This window comes from Chiloscyllium plagiosum, unplaced genomic scaffold, assembly GCF_037043375.1.
Source record: "Chiloscyllium plagiosum isolate Xiang-an unplaced genomic scaffold, Cpla_swu_hap1 HiC_scaffold_13, whole genome shotgun sequence".
NCBI classification, from domain to species: domain Eukaryota; kingdom Metazoa; phylum Chordata; class Chondrichthyes; order Orectolobiformes; family Hemiscylliidae; genus Chiloscyllium; species Chiloscyllium plagiosum.
Genome location: NW_028270151.1, coordinates 48,806,394 through 48,825,320, shown reverse-complemented (window position 1 = coordinate 48,825,320; position 18,927 = coordinate 48,806,394). Strand labels below are relative to the sequence as shown.

The following is an 18,927-nucleotide window of genomic DNA, read 5'->3' as shown; positions in this document are numbered from 1 at the left end:
AAAATAAAGCAAAGATAACTCAACGTTAAAGATGCCGAAAAGCATGCTGGATGAGTCTATGATAGATTGAGATATAAAGGCATCAAGGGGTATGGAGAGAAAGTGGGAATATGGTGTAGAGAGAAGATCAATCGTGATCATATTGAAAGGGACAGCAGGTTCGAAGGGCCAATCGGCCTACTCTTGCTTCTACTTTTGAAAGCTCGATGCAGATTATTCCAATTGCCCAGGGCTTCTAGGGTATGAAAGCTCAAACAGGTTCAAAGTTTTCATTCTGCAGGTTTCTATAGAAGGATCTTATCTTCAGAAACCTTGTATTTGTATTTTTCTTAAAAGCAGTGAATCTTGACAAATGAATTTACACAAAATTGAACTAAAGCAAATGAGTAAAAGTGGCAGCCTTCATTTTGTTAAAATTCTTTAGTGGCAATGGCAAGTTGCCTTCTTGAATTGCTGCTGTCCTTGAGTGTAGGTATAGCCAAACATTGAGTGACCATATCTTTACAGACATGGTATTTTAGATGGATCTATAAATAATGTGCAGGGGAACCTTAATGTTACACAAAGACAGTCTTGTAATAGACTTGGTTAAAAGCATTTTTATCAGTTACAATCAATTTATCGCAACATTAGTTTCACTGAGCCACTGTACAAATACAAAGGAAGTTGATGTGAATCAGACGATAAAGATACAAAGTGAAGATAATTTCATATTTTATACAGTAGCACAACAGAAGAAAACACATGGCACAAGTTGCTGGTTTTATTGGCTGCCAAGAAAACTTAATATTCTTATTTTGATACAAAATCCAAAGGCAGTCCAGTATTACAAAATTGGTGTGAATACTGTAACCAGAGAAAAATGTTTAAACACCTAAAGTTCTGTATTATACAGGCTGAACAACTGGTTTTGCACTTCAGACCAATAATTTTACTACTGAATTTGATAGCAAGTTACACAAAACTGCATGTATATTCCAGACATTATTTTACACTGTAGATATCCACGCTGGAAGGCTCAGGGCATTGTTTTTGTTGGTTTGCTTCAGAGTACAACTAATTGGATCCAAGATATAATTTCTATCCTGAATCTCCAGATGTCCCCCAAAGCAATGCACTTAAACTAAAGTTTATGCATTGCAATCAAAATCATAAGTGCACATTTCCACTTTCAAGGTGGATATCTAAATTGGCAATACCCAGGTTTTTCAATATTTAATGTTAAACTGATTCAAACTTAACTGCTCACTCAACAAGCTTGCATTTGCACCATTTGCTGCAGGGCATACAAACCCACGTGCAAAGCCATAGTTCATCCTAGACAAGTTAAGCCAAGCAATCGTTAGCTGTACAATTTGCTAGACTACAGACTTCAAAAACCAAAAGGCATGACACTGATTACTTAAGCCATTAAGTTGGTTTTATACTTGGGCTATAGTGTATATATAATACTCAGAGTTAAGTAATTATTTGTTTCAAAGTATGGCTAATAATTTATAGTAATTTTAAAAGTTAAAAGCCTATTTGAAAACCTCCAGGTCAAAAATATACACTTCAAGCTGAAGTTCTATACTTGAATCTATGACACATTGATTTTAATCAAATGCTTCACAACATTTAAACAATTTAAACTAAATGCTTCATCTTGTTGTCCAAATTAATTACATAATGCTTTCAAACTCAGCTCTTCCAGGTAATATGGATTAAATAAGTGTATCTAATCAAAATATTTATCATGATGGAAATAATTAGGGTCTTTACTGAATTGAAAGTTATTACAATAAACTTGTCTAAAGGCAATTTAAATTTTCAATGCACCTGCAAAAGATAATACTGGCCTGACTTTAAGGAACAGCACAAATTATTGATATTCGTAAAAGAAAAGTTCGTTCAAAGCTGCTGTATTGGAGGAAGCAGATTACTTCTGCATAAACCTGTTTAGTGTTTGTTGGTCCCAAAGCTTTAAAACTGACTTCAAAACAATGCACTTTGTTATATTGATGCACCAATAACATCGGTATCTTTAGTAAAGAAAGCTACTAGATTTATGTAGTTTATATCTTTCAGATTACACAAGATTGGTCAACAACTTTGAAGGGGCTAGTCATGACATTCTAAAACCACAATTCAAAACTGATAAAAACAGAACTGTGGATGTTGTAAATCAGACAGAAATAGAAATTGTTGGAAAAACTCAGCAGGTCTGGTAGTATCTGTGGAGAGAAATTAGTTATGTTTTGGGTTGAGTGACCCTCAGAACTTCTCTTGTTGCAATTGATTTTGAAGCAAAGCCAATAAATTGCAATGTAAACAACAGGCTTCATGTTCAGTTGTAATTACTCATGCTTCAAAATGATTTGGTAATTGAAGAAACTATTTTCCTCCTAAATTGTCATTCAAGCCATGTGAGAGAAAGGCTATTTATTACATTAAGAAGTCTACATACACTGACATTTAGAGAGGAAGATAATTATTTTTGAAACCACCCCCCCCCCCCCCCCCACCAATAGATCAGCAAGTAAATTCACTATATGAATCAGGGAAAGTGCCACTTCAATCGCACATTATTGAAAACAAAGTTTTTTTGGGTGGTAGCTGGTTGGAGGGAAGGAATGCAGAAAAAGTTTGTCTCTTGATCATGTGTGTAATGGTACTATTTCAGAGTATTAGGCAGAATAATGATTTTATTTGACCTATCAATGTCTAGATACTACCTTTCACAGATAAAGTGAGAAAGATCCTGCAGAGACCTGTGAGCTGCCGTAATGGTCGCCATAAACTAGTGATTTTTTTGGGAGGGGTGTTCTGTTCTGGGTGCAATGTATCAGATAAGTGTTATCACAAATGGTTCATGAACATCTTGTAAATTGTGTAATTTTAACAATGGATCCTGCTGCTGAACATCTGTGTATAGTTAAACAGTGCAAATGCATTTACAAAATAAAGCATACAGGTGGAATGTTTTTTATAATTTAAAAACTGCAGCAAAAAATGTGCATACATACAACCAAAGTTATTTTCACAATAAGTTAATTCACAAGAAATAAAATGCCAACAGCAATCAATTTATCCATCACTGGAGTCAAACTGTGATGTCTAAAAAACAGGCTAAAAACCTAGTTTTAAAAATGTGATTTTTACATGATTAGCTGCTAGAATGTGTACATTCCATATGTACAAAACAATACAGTTAGCAGATTTAGAGCAACCAATAAACCCTCCAAATAATTCAGCCATTAAAACTAAACAATGGTTAGTTTGAAATATTTTTCGAGCCAACATAGTTTAGTGCTAGCCCCTTCTTAAATTTCGCAGTTGTCAGGATATGTTCCTGGTAGATTTGCCTACTTTACAGAAGCCTTGTTATACAGCTGTATTCAATGATAGAAAAAAAAAATCACCTGTAAATACTAGATAAAAAGAATGTTATTTCATTGCCATTAACTGCATCTTAGGCAGCCCAGTCTCAATGAATGGTATTCAGGTGACATTTCTTCAATTCCAGATCTTTAGGAAACTGTCCCATGATCCTGTTGCTACAGCCATTCCATCATCAGTGATACCTAAACAACTGACACGATTGTCATGTCCAGGAAGCACGCCTAGAGGAAGACGGGAAGAAAAGACAAATGAAACAAAGCAATTTTAAATTCCAAGATTAACAACTAAAGCTTTAGTGTTAAAAGCATTATAATAATGTTTTAATTATATTTCATCCTTTACCAATACAATAATATGCACTTAGCTCTGCTAGCAACTACTCTGAAATCTAATTTATTCAGGTTATCCATCTATGCTATAAATTATGACTCCACCTTGGGTATGTACAATAATTAATTTTCAAAATATGGATAACATCAAAAATCCATAATCACTGACTTTGGAAAGTGTTAGAATATTTAACCAAGCTGTTAAATAGCCATTGAATAAGTTTTAATAACTCATTTTTGAAGAGTTCTGCAATTGCCCATTTCTAGTTGCTCAAAGGGTGGTACGGTGGCTCAGTGGTTAGCACTGCTGCCTCACAGTGCCAGGGAACCGGGTTCAATTCCCGCCTTGCGTGACTGTGTGGAGTTTGCACATCCTCCCTATGTCTGCGTGGGCATCCTCCCACAATCCAAAGATGTGCCGATCAGGTGAATTGGCCATGCTAAATTGCCCATAATGTTAGGTGCATTAGTCAGGTGTCAGTATAGGGTTGGGGAATGGGTCTGGGTAGGTTACTCTTCAGAGGGTCGGTGTGGACTTGTTGGGCTGAACTGTAGGGAATCTAAACAAAGGTTATAACACCTCAGCTATCAAGGTAATAAATTTTTGACCTAACTATGCAAAATGAATATGGTGAAATTACTGGCAGTAAGCAGTACCACTAATTTTATAATGAATAATCAAGAGACTCAATGGCATATCAAGACTAGAGTCATCCAACTGTGAAACAACCTTGTCTAGCCCCAGACATTCTATTCTGCAGGTGAGACAGAACATATCCAGTAATAAAAAATATGAAAATGCAACACATCAGTCAAGCAACATTTTTGTGTCTGGACTCTTCCAACATAAGGGAGGAGAAAGTGAGGTCTGCAGATGCTGGAGATCAGAGCTGGAAATGTGTTGCTGGAAAAGCGCAGCAGGTCAGGCAGCATCCAGGGAACAGGAGAATCGACATTTCGGGCATAAGCCCTTCTTCAGGAAGCCCTCCTGAAGAAGGGCTTATGCCCGAAACGTCGATTCTCCTGTTCCCTGGATGCTGCCTGACCTGCTGCGCTTTTCCAGCAACACATTTCCAGCTCTTCCAACATAAGCACAACGTGGATACTTTGTGGTGTCAGTTGGCTTGTGTTTTATAGCAATTCTTCCAGCAATTAAATGGCAGACAGCCACATGGCGCAGGATTGAAGTTAAGTGCGTGTAGATCAGGCAAAGGTGGAAAGCTTCCTCACCAACAGATAGTAAGTCAAGTGGATGCTTAGAATAATAATGGTTAATTTTCATGATGACCACTCATAAATGACCACACTTAGGGTCATACATAAATAATGGAAACTGACTCTACAACTTCTACAATCTAGTTTTAAAAAAAAAAATTCCCAGCCTATCCCCTACTCAAACCCTCTAGTTCCAGCAACATCCTGGTAAATCTTTGCCGAATTCTCGCCAGTTTAATAACATCTTTCCTACAGCGGGGCAACCAGACTGGTATATAGTACTCCAAAAGTGGCCTCGCTAACACCCTGTACAAGTGCAACATGATGTCCCAACTCTTGTACTCAATGGTCTAAGCAATGAAGGTAGGTGTGCTAAATGTTGGTATCCACCTGTGACACAACTTTCAAATGAATTATGTACCTGAACCCCCTAGGTCGCTGTTCGACAACACTACCCAGGGCCCTATCATTAACTGTCTCAGTTCTGCTCTGGTTTGTTTTTACCAAAATGCAATATCTCACATTTATCCAAATTAAACTCCATTTGCTACTCTTTAGTCCAATTGATCAAGCTCCCCTTGTACTATTAGATAACATTCTTCAGTATCAACTATATCATCAATTTTGGTGTCATCCACAAATTTATGAACTATGCCTCCTAAATTCACATCCAAATCATTTATATAAATAAATGATAGATCCCTATAAACGGTAGATCCCTATGGACCACCGCTGGTCACTGGCCTCCAGTCCAAAAACCAACACTCCACCCTGTCTCCTACCGTCAAGCCAATTTTGTATCCAACTGACAAGCTCTCCCTGAATTCCATGTGATCAAACTGTACTAAACAGTCTATCATACAGAACCTTGTCAAAGCTTTACTAAATGTCCATGCAGGAGAAAGTGAGGTCTGCAGATGCTGGAGATCAGAGCTGGAAATGTGTTGCTGGAAAAGCGCAGCAGGTCAGGCAGCATCCAGGGAACAGGAGAATCGACGTTTCGGGCATAAGCCCTTCTTCAGGGCTTCCTGAAGAAGGGCTTATGCCCGAAACGTCGATTCTCCTGTTCCCTGGATGCTGCCTGACCTGCTGCGCTTTTCCAGCAACACATTTCCAGCTCTAAATGTCTATGCAGACAATCTTCAGAACTTTGTGCATCACTGAATGCCCACAATCTCTAGTTTAGGCAAAGCTGTAAAACTAAAATTTAGGAAAGAACCCAAGGAAACATGAGAGATAACTGCAAACGTGGTGGAATGTACCTGGCTATTTCCCCACTTTTGTATAAAGTATGCTCGTAATAGATTATAATTTGAGAACTTAGATTCCAAAGTGGAGGAAAAATTGATTTTAGTTTCCAGTTCTGTGAAACATAGAAACAACGAGCAGGAGCCTATCTGACTCTTTAAGCCTGCTTCACCATTTAATTAGATCTTATGTTATATCCCTGCTTTCTTCCCCAAATCCCTAGACACATTTAAAATCTGGAAATTCTCTTTCTCAGTGACTTTGGCTTCAAGCCTTATGGTGGAAAATTCCACCAGTTCACAATTCTTTGAGTGAAGAAAATTTTCATCTCAAATCATAAAGAAGCAACCCCATATCCTGAGACTGTGACCCCTCATCCAAGGACTCAAATAAGTAAGCACATCCTGAGTTAGAGTTAAACCAACAATAGTCTAGGTGTGGTCTCATAAGGCCCTGTACAACTACAGTAAGACATCACTATTTCTGAACTCAAATCCTTTTGTATCTGATGCTAATATATCATTTGCCTTCCTAATTGTTTATTGCACCTACATACTTGTTTCTATCACATGGTGTATAACTTCACCTAGAACCTTTTGTAAAGCCACACTTCCCAATATATCATCATTTAAATAATAATTTCCAGTCTATTTTTGACAACAAAGTGTGAAACTTTACAGTTAGCTTCATTGTACTGCACCTGCTATGTTTGCCCCCAATCATTCAACTTGTCTAAATCGCCTTGAAGCCTTGTTGACTCCTCCTTACAACTCTAAATCCCATCCAGTTTAGTACCATCAGTAAACTTGTAAATCTTGCATTTGGTTCCTTCATCCAGGTCATTTATATGTATTGAGAATAACTGGAGGCCAAACTGACCTCTGCAGACACCACTCGTCACTACTGTTATCAGAGAAAAAGACTCATTCATTTGCTCCCTATTTCCTTCCTGTCAAACAATTCTCAAGCCATGCTAATACACTGCCTCTATTCCAAGTGTTGTAACGTTGTCCACTAACTGCTTATGCTTATCAAAATCCTTCTGAATATCCAAATACAATACATCCACTTGTTCTCACTTATCTATTCTACTGGTGACATCCTCAAAAAATTCCAGGGGCACTAAAACTATGACACCAAACCAAATAGGAGCTATTAGGGCAGTTAACTACAATTTTGTTAGGGGTATGATTCAAGCAGCATATTAATGTTGGAAAGCAAAATTGAGGTGCTGAGGAAGGAAAGCCAGAGCATAGGATTTAGACAGCTGAAGTCAAGGCCACCATGGAGTCATACAGCATGGAAACAGACCCTTTGGTCCAACTAGTCCAGACCAACATAATTCCGAACTAAACTAGTTACACTTGCCTGCTCCTGGCCCATATCAATGGCAGAATAATTAAAAATAAGAGACATTCAAGAAATTAGAATTAGAAGAATGCAGCTATCACAACATGGTGGGCTGGAAATAGAAATAGGGAACAATAAGGCTAAGGAAGGATTTGAAAACAAAGATGGAAACTTTTAAATCAAGATGTTATTTAACCCTAAGCCAGTGAACAGAGATGAATTATGTACTGGATTTGTTAGGAGTAAGAACACATGGGGATTTGGATGACTTCAAGTTCATGAAGGGTAGAACATGGATGGCTTGTCGTCAGGGGCATATTAGTGTGGCCAAGTCTGACATTAAAATGACTCAGTCATCTTTATTTCTTTCCGTCCAGATATTATATCAAACAAATACAGAAATTACTAAGTTCATAAAACATATCACTGTCATAACATTTGGCCTTTTGACATGATCAGATATTGGACAAGAACAGTGAAATTCTGGGTAGAAAGGATGCATGGTCCAATTTTGAGTCTGGTAATGGTCCACTTAAGGAAGCAGCTACCAACATTTATTCCAAATTTTAAAACACATCAGGTTTCCATATATAGAAGACAGAAGATGGAAGAAGCTGTTCCAGTGGAGTAAAATATTCACAAGTCTCCCCATAGCTCCAGATAATAAGCTAAAATATGCAACTACATCAAAAAATTGTAAGGCCTTTGGGTAAATTTTGTTCGTGTTTTAAATCATATTGTCCCTTAGCTGACATGGTAAATTATTCTAAAGAAAAAACATTTATAGTTTTACTGACCTGCACGATCTCCTTTCAAAGAGTCCCAAACATTGCAATTAAAGTCATCATAGCCTGCCAACAGAAGGCGACCACTTTTGGAAAACGCAACTGATGTGATCCCACAGATAATATTATCATGGGAATACATCATCAGCTCCTGGTCTGCTCGGAGGTCAAACAGTCTACAAGTGGCATCATCAGATCCAGTGGCAAATGCATTTCCATTAGGGAAGAACTGTGGCAATACAATACAATATCTTGTCAAATTGTAACTAAGTTAAATAGAATTGTAGAGGTGGAGATAGAAAATTACATTACAATGTTACCAATTATAAAGTAATTACTTGTATTATGAATTCACATACAATCATAAATTATAAAACGTTTACAACACAAAGGGAGGCCATCAGTCTGTTGTGTTCACGTCAGTTCTCTGCAGGAGCAATTTAGTTAATCCCAATCTCTGGACCTTTTCCTGTGGGCCAGTGATTTTCCCCACATTTTTCCATACATTCATTTGACCTACTCATTTGACTTTCTTTAGAAAGTCACAATTGGAACTACCTCCACCTCTCTCTCTGGCAGTGCTTTCTAGATGCTAATCACATTTCAAACAGAAGTATTTCCCTTTGTCACCATCAACTGTTCCATGATTCATTTTAAATTAGTGTCCAGGAGTACTCAGCTTTTCCACTGGGAATAATTGCCCCAACAAGCATTCACAGATAATGATTTTGAACATGCCCATAACATTTCCTCTTAACCTTTTCTTTTTAGATTAGATTAGATTAGATTAGATTACTTAGTGTGAAAACGGGCCCTTCGGCCCAACAAGTCCACACCGACCTGCCGAAGCACAACCCACCCAGACCCATTCCCCTACATTTACTCCTGCACCTAACACTACGGGCAATTTAGCATGGCCAATTCACCTGACCTGCACATTTTTGGACTGTGGGAGGAAACCGGAGCACCCGGAGGAAACCCACGCAGACACGGGGAGAATGTGCAAACTCCAGACAGTCAGTCGCCTGAGGTGGGAATTGAACCTGGGTCTCTGGCGCTGTGAGGCAGCAGTGCTAACCACTGTGCCACCCACGGTGATGAGAACAGCCACAGCTTCTCCAATTTATCCTTGTGACTCAAAATCCCTAATCTTGTAGTTTATAACATGCACAATGTATTTTTGATTTAAAACGAATGCAAAGTCAGCTCAAATCATACGGACTTCACCAATGAAATAGTCTAAAAATTACTTATATTTTTAACAATTATCCTTCAGACAAAGTTGTCATAGTCTAGACCCAGAAATTCTTCTATGTTATTGAAATGACCAATAAAGTATACTTACACAAACTGCATTAATATCAGACACATGTCCAGTGAATGACTGTCTGCACATTCCATCTCTAATATCCCAGAGTTTGGCAGAAGCATCACAAGCACCAGAAACAAAAATGCGCATGTCAGGACTAAGTGTGAGACTCATGACATCCCCAGTGTGTCCTGTGAACATGGTAGTTTGATGGCCAGTTTCAATGTCCCATAAAGCACTGTAAATACAAAAATGGGCATTAATGCTTTCATCAGTATTACAAAACCAGCAGTAGGTTTTCCATAAAACTACAGGTTTATCTTCAACAGATGTGTTTTGTGGAATAGAGGATAATCTGTTGGTGTGTGTTTCTGGACCATTCCCACAGACACCCTAGTAGTATTGAGTAGAATGTTAACAGACATAGCGCAAAAAGTTTATCTATCTTTCCCTAATTCCACTCAGATATCCTCTCATGCTCTTTGAGCTCAGCCTGTCCATGAGGTCCAATTCCCACACTCTCCACCCTATTGCCACTAAATGTCCGAGCACCACCTAACATTTCTTCATGACACCCAAATTAACTGATATATTAAACAATTCCCTCTCTTCCCTTTGAAATCCACTATCATCACCAGCTCCCTCAAAATTCCACCATCACATCTTTAACGTTCCGGGCTACTGTCCTGTGTCCAACCTTCCTTGCCATTGCTTCATCTCCACTACAAACTGTTTCTACCGAATTCTCTGTCCCACAGCCAATGTTTCAGACTGAAAAGGACTTGTTTATAATCTCAGCATCTGATGTGACCTACTCAATGAGAAAGACGACCTGCTTACATCTATTTAACATGGCTAACATCTCCAATCTCCTATTGCCAAAACTCTCATCCATGCTTTTGATAACTCTCTTGCTTTCCTGTCAGCCGCCAAAAGTTTTATTCCGACATTTAGTCATAGTCATAGAGATGTACAGCATGGAAACAGACCCTTCAGTCCAACCCGTCCTTGCCAACCAGATATCCCAACCCAATCTAGTCCCACCGGCCAACACTTGGCCCATATCACTCCAAACCCTTCCTATTCATATACCCATCCAAATGCCTCTTAAATGTTGCAATTGTACCAGTCTCCACCACATCCTCTGGCAGCTCATTCCATACACGTACCACCCTCTGTGAAAAAGTTGCCACTTAGATCTCTTTTATATCTTTCTCTTTGACCAGTGGAGTGCCACAAGGATCGGTGCTGGGTCCTCTACCTTTTGTCATTTACATAAATGATTTGGATGTGAGCATAAGAGGTACAGTTAGTAAGTTTGCAGATGACACCAAAATTGGAGGTGTAGTGGACAGTGAAGAGGGTTACCTCAGATTACAACAGAATCTTGACCAGACGGGCCAATGGGCTGAGAAGTGGCAGATGGAGTTTAATTCAGATAAATGCGAGGTGCTGCATTTTGGAAAAGCAAATCTAAGCAGGACGCATACACTTAATGGTAAGGTCCTAGGGAGTGTTGCTGAACAAAGACACCTTGGAGTGCAGGTTCGTCACTCCTTGAAAGTAGAGTCGCAGATAGATAGGATAGTGAAGAAAACGCTTGGTATGCTTTCCTTTATTGGTCAGAGTATTGAGTACAGGAGTTGGGAGGTCATGTTGCAGCTGTACAGGACATTGGTTAGGCCACTGTTGGAATATTGCGTGCAATTCTGGTCTCCTTCCTATCAGAAAGATGTTGTGAAACTTGAAAGGGTTCAGAAACTACTTAGAAAGATGTTGCCAGGGTTGGAGGATTTGAGCTATAGGAAGAGGCTGAATAGGCTGGTGCTGTTTTCCCTGGAGCGTCGGAGGCGGAGGGGTGGCCTTATAGAGATTTACAAAATTATGAGGGGCATGGATAGGGTAAATAGACAAAGTCTTTTCCCTTAAATTTAGACTGAATCAAAAACCTTGGAAAAAGACCATTTTCATGTGCTCCAGTTTGACAATCAATCAGTTTTTCTAAAACTGATATGTAATTTTGGTAATGTCATTCTCCACCATTTACAAATGTGAGTACATCCAAAAACCTCTGCTGCCAAATCCACACAGAGCCCTGCTCATTTATCACCTATATGTTTGCTGAACTACCACCAGATGTCAGTCATCAAAACCTTTTTGCCTCACACCTCCCTATATCTGCTTCCAGTTCTATAACCTTCAAAGAACTGCATCACCAATTCTGGCCTCTTGCACATTGCCCGTTTCCTACTCCCCAACATTGTGGTCATGCCTAGAGTACCTCGACCCTAAGTCTGGAATTCCATTACTAAATCATTCCATTTATTCTTAAAGCCAAGCTAACTTGTAGGATTTAGTTATTTTTCAATAATTAATCGTTTTGACTTGATTAAAAGTAAGTTCTGAAGAAGGGTCACTGGACTCAATGTTATATATTTTTCTCTCCACAGATGCTGCCAAAACTGCTGCATTTCCCCAGCAATTTCTACTTTGTGACAAATGTGAAAATGCTTTTGAAGCACAACTTTATTTTAAAATGGTAACTTAAAAGTACTTAATGAGCCTATTAATTGATGTGGTTAATTCAATTTTCTAAATTATTAACAATTATTGTGGAGTCACAAATAGTTCTTGTAATTGAAGGACACTCATTTTTTTTCCAGAATTTTAGATGCATCATTGGGAGATGACACTACATAACCTAAGTAGATGGATTAATTGAACACTGGTGCTTTTTTTCTGGAATTAAGCTAAAATAGACATATAAAACAGACAATCTTAAAATATAATTGCCATGTATAAAAATTAATGAAGGGACATAGGAAGTGATGTCACTAAAGATGATCATTTCTTTTAAAGGAACAAATCAAGAATTAGCCATAGAGTACCGAGCCAATCCCAGATTGATCATAAACTGTTTATATACTAATAAGAGTTCAAGGTTTCTCTGAACATGCACCGGGGTAATGGTAAGCAAAAGTTTAAAAAGGCCTGGGCTTTAGTGGTTTGATGCACAAGGAAGATGATAAAAGACAGATGTTGAGACAGCAGAACAGAACAAGAAACTGGTGGTCCAGTCAAACCATTGTTTTGAACGAGTAGCCCACCATGAAAAGGTTAAGAGCACTGAAAACACCAATAAAGTGTTTCAATTAAGTCTTTTTTTCATTTGTCTTTATGATCAACTTACTAAATTTTAAAGAACTTGTGAAAATATGTTTGTACCTGCAATGGGTCATGTAACTAATTACGACTAGATGGGCTTCCTCAGACTTCAGTCCACGATGGTAACATATCGGTTTGACAATTCAAGTGCACTCCAAAATCTTACAAAGTCAGCTACCAAATATTTCATCCTATGACTCTGTCAATATTTATCTTTGCATGTTTTATCACATTAAAACAGCCTTGGAAATGAAAAAAAGCACTACCTGAATGAAGATGTTTGTTGGCTATGACATCAACTCCTCTTGACCAAGGGGAAAGGACTGACCAGACTCAACTGTCAGAATGTAACCATTTAGTGGTTTCCCCATTCCCCATAGCATATACATGATGTGTATTTTGATTAACTAAAATGCAATTATTGCAACATGACTAATTTTGGGCTACAATTTCATATGAAGCTTCAGGAAAAAAAATGGGTTGAAAAAGCAATAGAGATCAGTATAAAATTACTCAAAGGAAATTACAAAAGGAAAATTAAGTAGGCTAAAATTTGTACCACGTTTTTCAGGGTCCCATTCTTCATATGTTTAATTGCAGAATAATTTTAGTAAATTTAGTAAAGACCACTGTGGTAGACCAGAGAGTCAGAGATGCACAGCCCGGAAACAGACCCTTCGGTCCAACTCGTCCATGCCGACCAGATATCCCAACCCAAATCTAGTCCAACCTGCCAGCACCCAGCCTATATCCCTCTAAACCCTTCATATTCATATACCCATCCAAATGTATTTAAAATGTTGCAATTACACTAGCTTCCACCACTTCCTCTGGCAGCTCATTCCATTCATGTACCATCCTCTGTGTGAAAGATTTGCCCCTTAGGTATCTTTTATATCTTTCCCCCCTCACCCTAAACCTATGCCCTCTAATTCTGGACACCCCCATCCCAGGGATAAGACTTTGCCTATTAATCCTATCCATGACCCTCGATTTTATAAACGTCTATAAGGTCACCCCGCAGCCTCAGACAGTTCAAGGAAAACAGCACCAGCCTGGTCAATCTCTCCCTACAGCTCAAATCCTCCAACCCTGGCAACATCCTTGTAAATCGTTTCTGAACCCTTTCAAGTTTCACAACATCTTTCCGATAGGAAGGAGACCAGATTGCCCGCAATATTCCAACAGTGGTCTAATCAATGTCCTGTACAGCTGCAACATGACCTCCCAACTCCTGTACTCAACACTCGACCAATAAAGGAAAGCATACCAAATGCCTTCTTCACTATCCTATCTACCTGCGACTCTACTTTCAAGGAGCTATGAATCTGCACTCCAAGGTGTCTTTGTGCAGCAACACTCCCTAGGACCTTACCATTAAGTGTATAAGTCCTGCTAAGATTTCCTTTTCCAAAATGCAGCACCTCGCATTTATCTAAATTAAACTCCATCTGCTGTTCCTCAGTCCACTGACCCATCTGATCAAGATCCCATTGTAATCTGAAGTCACCTTCTTCACTGTCCTCTACACATCCAATTTTGGTGTCATTTGCAAACTTACTAACAATACCTCTTATGCTCATATCCAAATCATTTATATAAATAATGGAACGTAATGGACCCAGCACCGATTCTTGTGGCACTCCACTGGTCACAAGCTTCCATTCTGAAAAGTGACCTCCACCACCACCCTTTGGTCTTCTACCTTTGAGCCAGTTCTGTATCCAGATGGCTAGCTCTCCCTGTATTCCGTGAGATCTAACCTAGCTAACTTGTCTCCCATGGTGAACCCTGCTGAACACATTACTAAAGTCCATATAGATTCACATCCACCGTTCTGCCATCAATCCTCTTTGTTACTTCTTCTAAAAACTCAATCATGAAGCCAAGCTGACTATCCCCAATCAGTCCTTGCTTTCGAAATACATGTACATCCTGTCCCTCAGGATTCTCTTCAACAACTTGCCCACTACCGAAAGACTCACAGGTCTATAGTGCCCTGGCTTGTCCTTACCACCCTTCTTAAATAATGGCACCACGTTAGCCAACCTCCAGTCTTCTGGCAACTCACCTGTGACTATCGATGATACAAATATGTCAGCAAGGGGCCCAGCAATCACTTCCCTAGCTTCCTACAGAATTCTTGGGTACACCTAATCAAGTCCTGAAGATTTATCCACTTGTGTGTTTCAAGATATCCAGCACTTCCTCCTCTGTAATACGGACATTTTTCAAGATGTCACCATCTATTTCCCCACATTCTATATCTTCCATGTCCTTTTCCACAGTAAACACTGATGCAAAATACTTGTTTAGTATCTCCCCCATCTCCTGTGGCTCCACACAAAGGTCGGCTTTGCCGAACTTTGAGGGGGGCCTATTCTCTCCCTAGTTACCTCTTTGTCCTGAATGTATTTGTAAAATCCCTTTGGAATCTCCTTAACTCTATTTGCCAAAGCTATCTCATGTCCCCTTTTTGCCCTCCTGATTTATCTCTTAAGTAAACTCCTCCTGCCTTTATATTCTAAGGATTCACTCAATATATTTTTTAAAGATATTTTTATTAAAAATTTAACATTTTTACAAGTTTATAAAAATAAAAAAAATCCCAAGTATAAACATTGATATACAATTAAATCTTAAATAAATAATAACCAAAATTTAACTAAAGAAAAATACTGAGAGAAAAAAACAAAACTCAACTAACTACTAATCTAACCTACAACTAACCAGAGTGTATAATTAAGTCTCTTACATTATTCAAATAAAAGAAAGAAAAAAAAACAACGGATAACATAGAAATTGGGTAGTGAGATACATGCTCAGAATGTATTAACATCAAATGTAACAAAACCCGTATTCGTGTGGGAATCCTCTCCTAATGGGCCCCGGACCAGCCAGGTTCGCCATCTCAATTAAAAAAAAGCCCTTGTTAGGATGGCTGAAATATCTGTATTTATATAATTCAAGAAGGGCTGCCATATTTTATGGAATAATTCAATCTTTTGGTGCACCATATTTGTAAGGAAGTCAAGGGGAATACATTCCATAATTAATCTGTGCCAGTTTGAAAGTCCAGGGGGCCCTCAGCCATCCAGTTTACCAAAATATTTTTCCTTGCACAGAAAGAAAGAATAGAAAATAATCTCTTCCCGTGCATATCCAGGGAGGGTAAGTTCGAAAAGCCCAAAGGAAAGATACAGGGTCCACTCTAATTTTCGTTCCTAAGATTTCTGTCAGAGCACTTGCTACTTTAGTCCAATATCTACGGATCTTATGACAGGTCCATAGGCAATGTACAAGAGTGCCCACCTCTATTTTACATTTGGGACACATTGGAGATACTCCTGCCTTAAATTTTGCCAATCAATCCAATGCTATATGGGCCCTATGAAGTATCTTCAGCTGAATAGCCTGAGTTCTGTTGCAGATGGTGATTCTTCTGGCATTTTCCCAAATGTCATTCCACGTTTCTATAGACATTTCTAGTCCAAAATCCTGATCCCATGTTTTAAGCAGATTGTCCATATCTCCCGATATTTCATCATGTAGTAAATGATAAATAGTACTGACGGAAGATACCCCCATTAGCCGTAGCACTCTGCATTCTCTATCTGATTTATAAAGACTATCTAGTAACGCAGTCTTCTTCTGTATATAATCTCGAATTTGGAAGTATCGAAAGTGGTCTCCATTAGGTCATCCGAATTTCTGACGCAGCTGTTCAAAAGACATCAGGACCCCTTCTTTAAATAGATCCCCTAAACAAGAAATACCCTTGGATCTCCAGAGTTTGAAAGTGGCATCTGTAAACCCCGGTTGAAATCCCCATGCTCCCACTATCGGAGCATCAAGTGATGTTTTATGTGAGTTGCCCTCATTTTGCTGCATTATATTCCAAACTTTAATTGTGTTTAGTATTATAGAGTTTTTACAGTGATCCGTGATGATTTTCCTCTTGTCTGAAAATAAAAGGTTAATAAGTGGGCATTTTACTTGAGAAGCCTCGATGTCCAGCCAGATTGATTGCGGGTCAGACAAGACCCAATCAGCTATGTAACTTAATAGGGAACTTAACTGATATTTCCTGAAATCTGGGAAATCCAATCCTCCCCTTACCTGTGGAAGTTGTAGATTCTTCAGCTTAATAAGGGGCCATCTATGATTCCAGATAAAAGAACCCAACCAGCCATATAATTTACGTAGTGCCAGCCTCGGCAGCATCACCGGAAGCATTCTCATAGGGTATAGGAGACGGGGCAGGACATTCATTTTAATTAGTGCTATTCTACCTAGCCAGGAAATTGGAAGGTGTCTTCATCGCTGGAGGTCCTGCCTTATCCTTTCCAGTAAATGCACAAAGTTAGCCTTGTATAACTGACCAAATACTTGGGTAATAAAAATGCCTAAATATAAGAAACCCTCCAGGGACCACCAAAAGGGAAAGTGGGATCCGTCCACTAAGTGGGGTATCCTAGCAAGGCCACCCATTGGCATAGCCTCCGATTTTGAGAAATTAATTTTATAGCCTGAGAATGCACTAAATGTATTAATAACTTGGATTAAGCAAGGCATGGACATCAGAGGATTACTGAGGAATAGGAGAACCTCATCTGCATAAAGGATAATCTTATGTTTACCTGTACCAATCCTTGGGGCTGTTATATTAGGGTCAGCCCGTATAGCTTCTGCTAGTGGCTCAATTATTAGCATAAATAGCAATGGCGAGAGGGGACATCCCTGACGGCAGCCCCTACCCACATTGAAGCTATCCGAGCCTAATCCATTGGTAATCACAACTGCTTTGGGATCACTATACAGTGTTGAAACCCATTTGGTAAACACCTTTCCAATGCCAAACCTTTCCAATGTGTAAAACAAATATGACCATTCAACCCTATCAATGCCTTTTCCACGTCTAATGATACTACTACACCTGGTATCTTTCCCAAATGGCAGGCCTGAATCATATTCAAAACCCTATCATTATTGGATGATCTATGGCCCTTAATAAACCCCGTCTGATCCTCCTTTATGATATGTGGCAATACCCTTTCTAGCCTCAATGCTAACGTTTTAGAGAGGATTTTAAAATCTACATTTAGCAAGGAAATTGGTCTGTATGACGCGCAATCTTCTGGGTCCTTTCCTTTTTTAAGGATAAGAGAGATATTTGCCTCTTTCAGCGAAGGCGGGAGACAGCCCTGACTGTATGAGTAGTTATACATGTCCATAAGTGGACCAGCCAATATTCCTGTGAATTCTTCATAGAATTCAGCTTGAAAGCCATCTGGACCCGGTTCCTTACTGCTCTGAAGTTGCCTGATTGCGTCAAGTTTTTCTTGGATTGTTAGGGGAACATTCAAGACTGATACCTGTTCTGGAGCTAGGTCCGGAAGAGTCAAATTTTAAAAAAATGATTGCATCCTCCTAGTCCTGTCTTCACAATCCTGCAATTTATATAAATCAGAATAAAATTTTCTAACAATTGCATTAATCCTTTTATGATCAGGAGTCAAAATACCCATACTTTCCTTGACAGACGTGATAGTTTGAAGGGCCTTCTTTTTCTTTGCAAGAAATGCTAAATATCTACCTGGTTTATCGCCAAATTCATACAACCTTTGTTTTGCAAATAATATTTCCCTCTTAGCCGTTTGGGCAAGCGTGGTGTTTAGAGTTGTTCTAAGGGCCGTAATCCTTTGCAATTTGATAATAGGTCTGTCAGCGAATGCTGTTTCAGCCGCTTTTAAGCGAACTTCAAGCAGACGCTGTTGTTCTCCCTTTAATTTTTTCTGGTTTGCTGAGTATGAGATGATCAAACTTCGCGCGTAAGCTTTGATGGTCTCCCACATCATTGATGGGTTGCTAGCCGTACTTAAATTAATTTCTAAAAAAGTTTTAAATTCTTGAGAGAAGTACCTTACAAATTTACTATCTTTCATCAGGATGGGGACCATACGCCAATGCCGAAGGGATGTCCCATTGTTCCTCGCCTTGATTTCCATATATACAACAGCGTGATCGGAAATTGCTACACTGCCTATTTTACAGGATGATATGGAATTTAAAAAAATCGAGGGGACAAAAAACAAATCGATTCTGGTATGACATTTATGTGGATTGGAGTAAAAAGAAAAATCTC

The 18,927-nt window shown here is 38.9% G+C and overlaps 1 protein-coding gene across 1 annotated transcript in view; it reads right to left on the bottom strand.

The window, feature by feature from the left end:
• Window positions 1-579: 579 nt before the first annotated feature.
• LOC122555940 (guanine nucleotide-binding protein subunit beta-4) overlaps window positions 580-18,927 on the bottom strand; it is an 87,870-nt gene continuing 69,522 nt past the window's right edge. The window contains exons 8-10 of the mRNA XM_043702235.2: window positions 9,654-9,855; window positions 8,321-8,537; window positions 580-3,602 (exon numbers count right to left, since the gene is read on the bottom strand). Of these exons, the coding sequence (XP_043558170.1) occupies window positions 3,496-3,602; window positions 8,321-8,537; window positions 9,654-9,855 (526 nt within the window). The 3' untranslated portion in view covers window positions 580-3,495. The remainder of the gene's footprint in view (window positions 3,603-8,320; window positions 8,538-9,653; window positions 9,856-18,927) is intronic.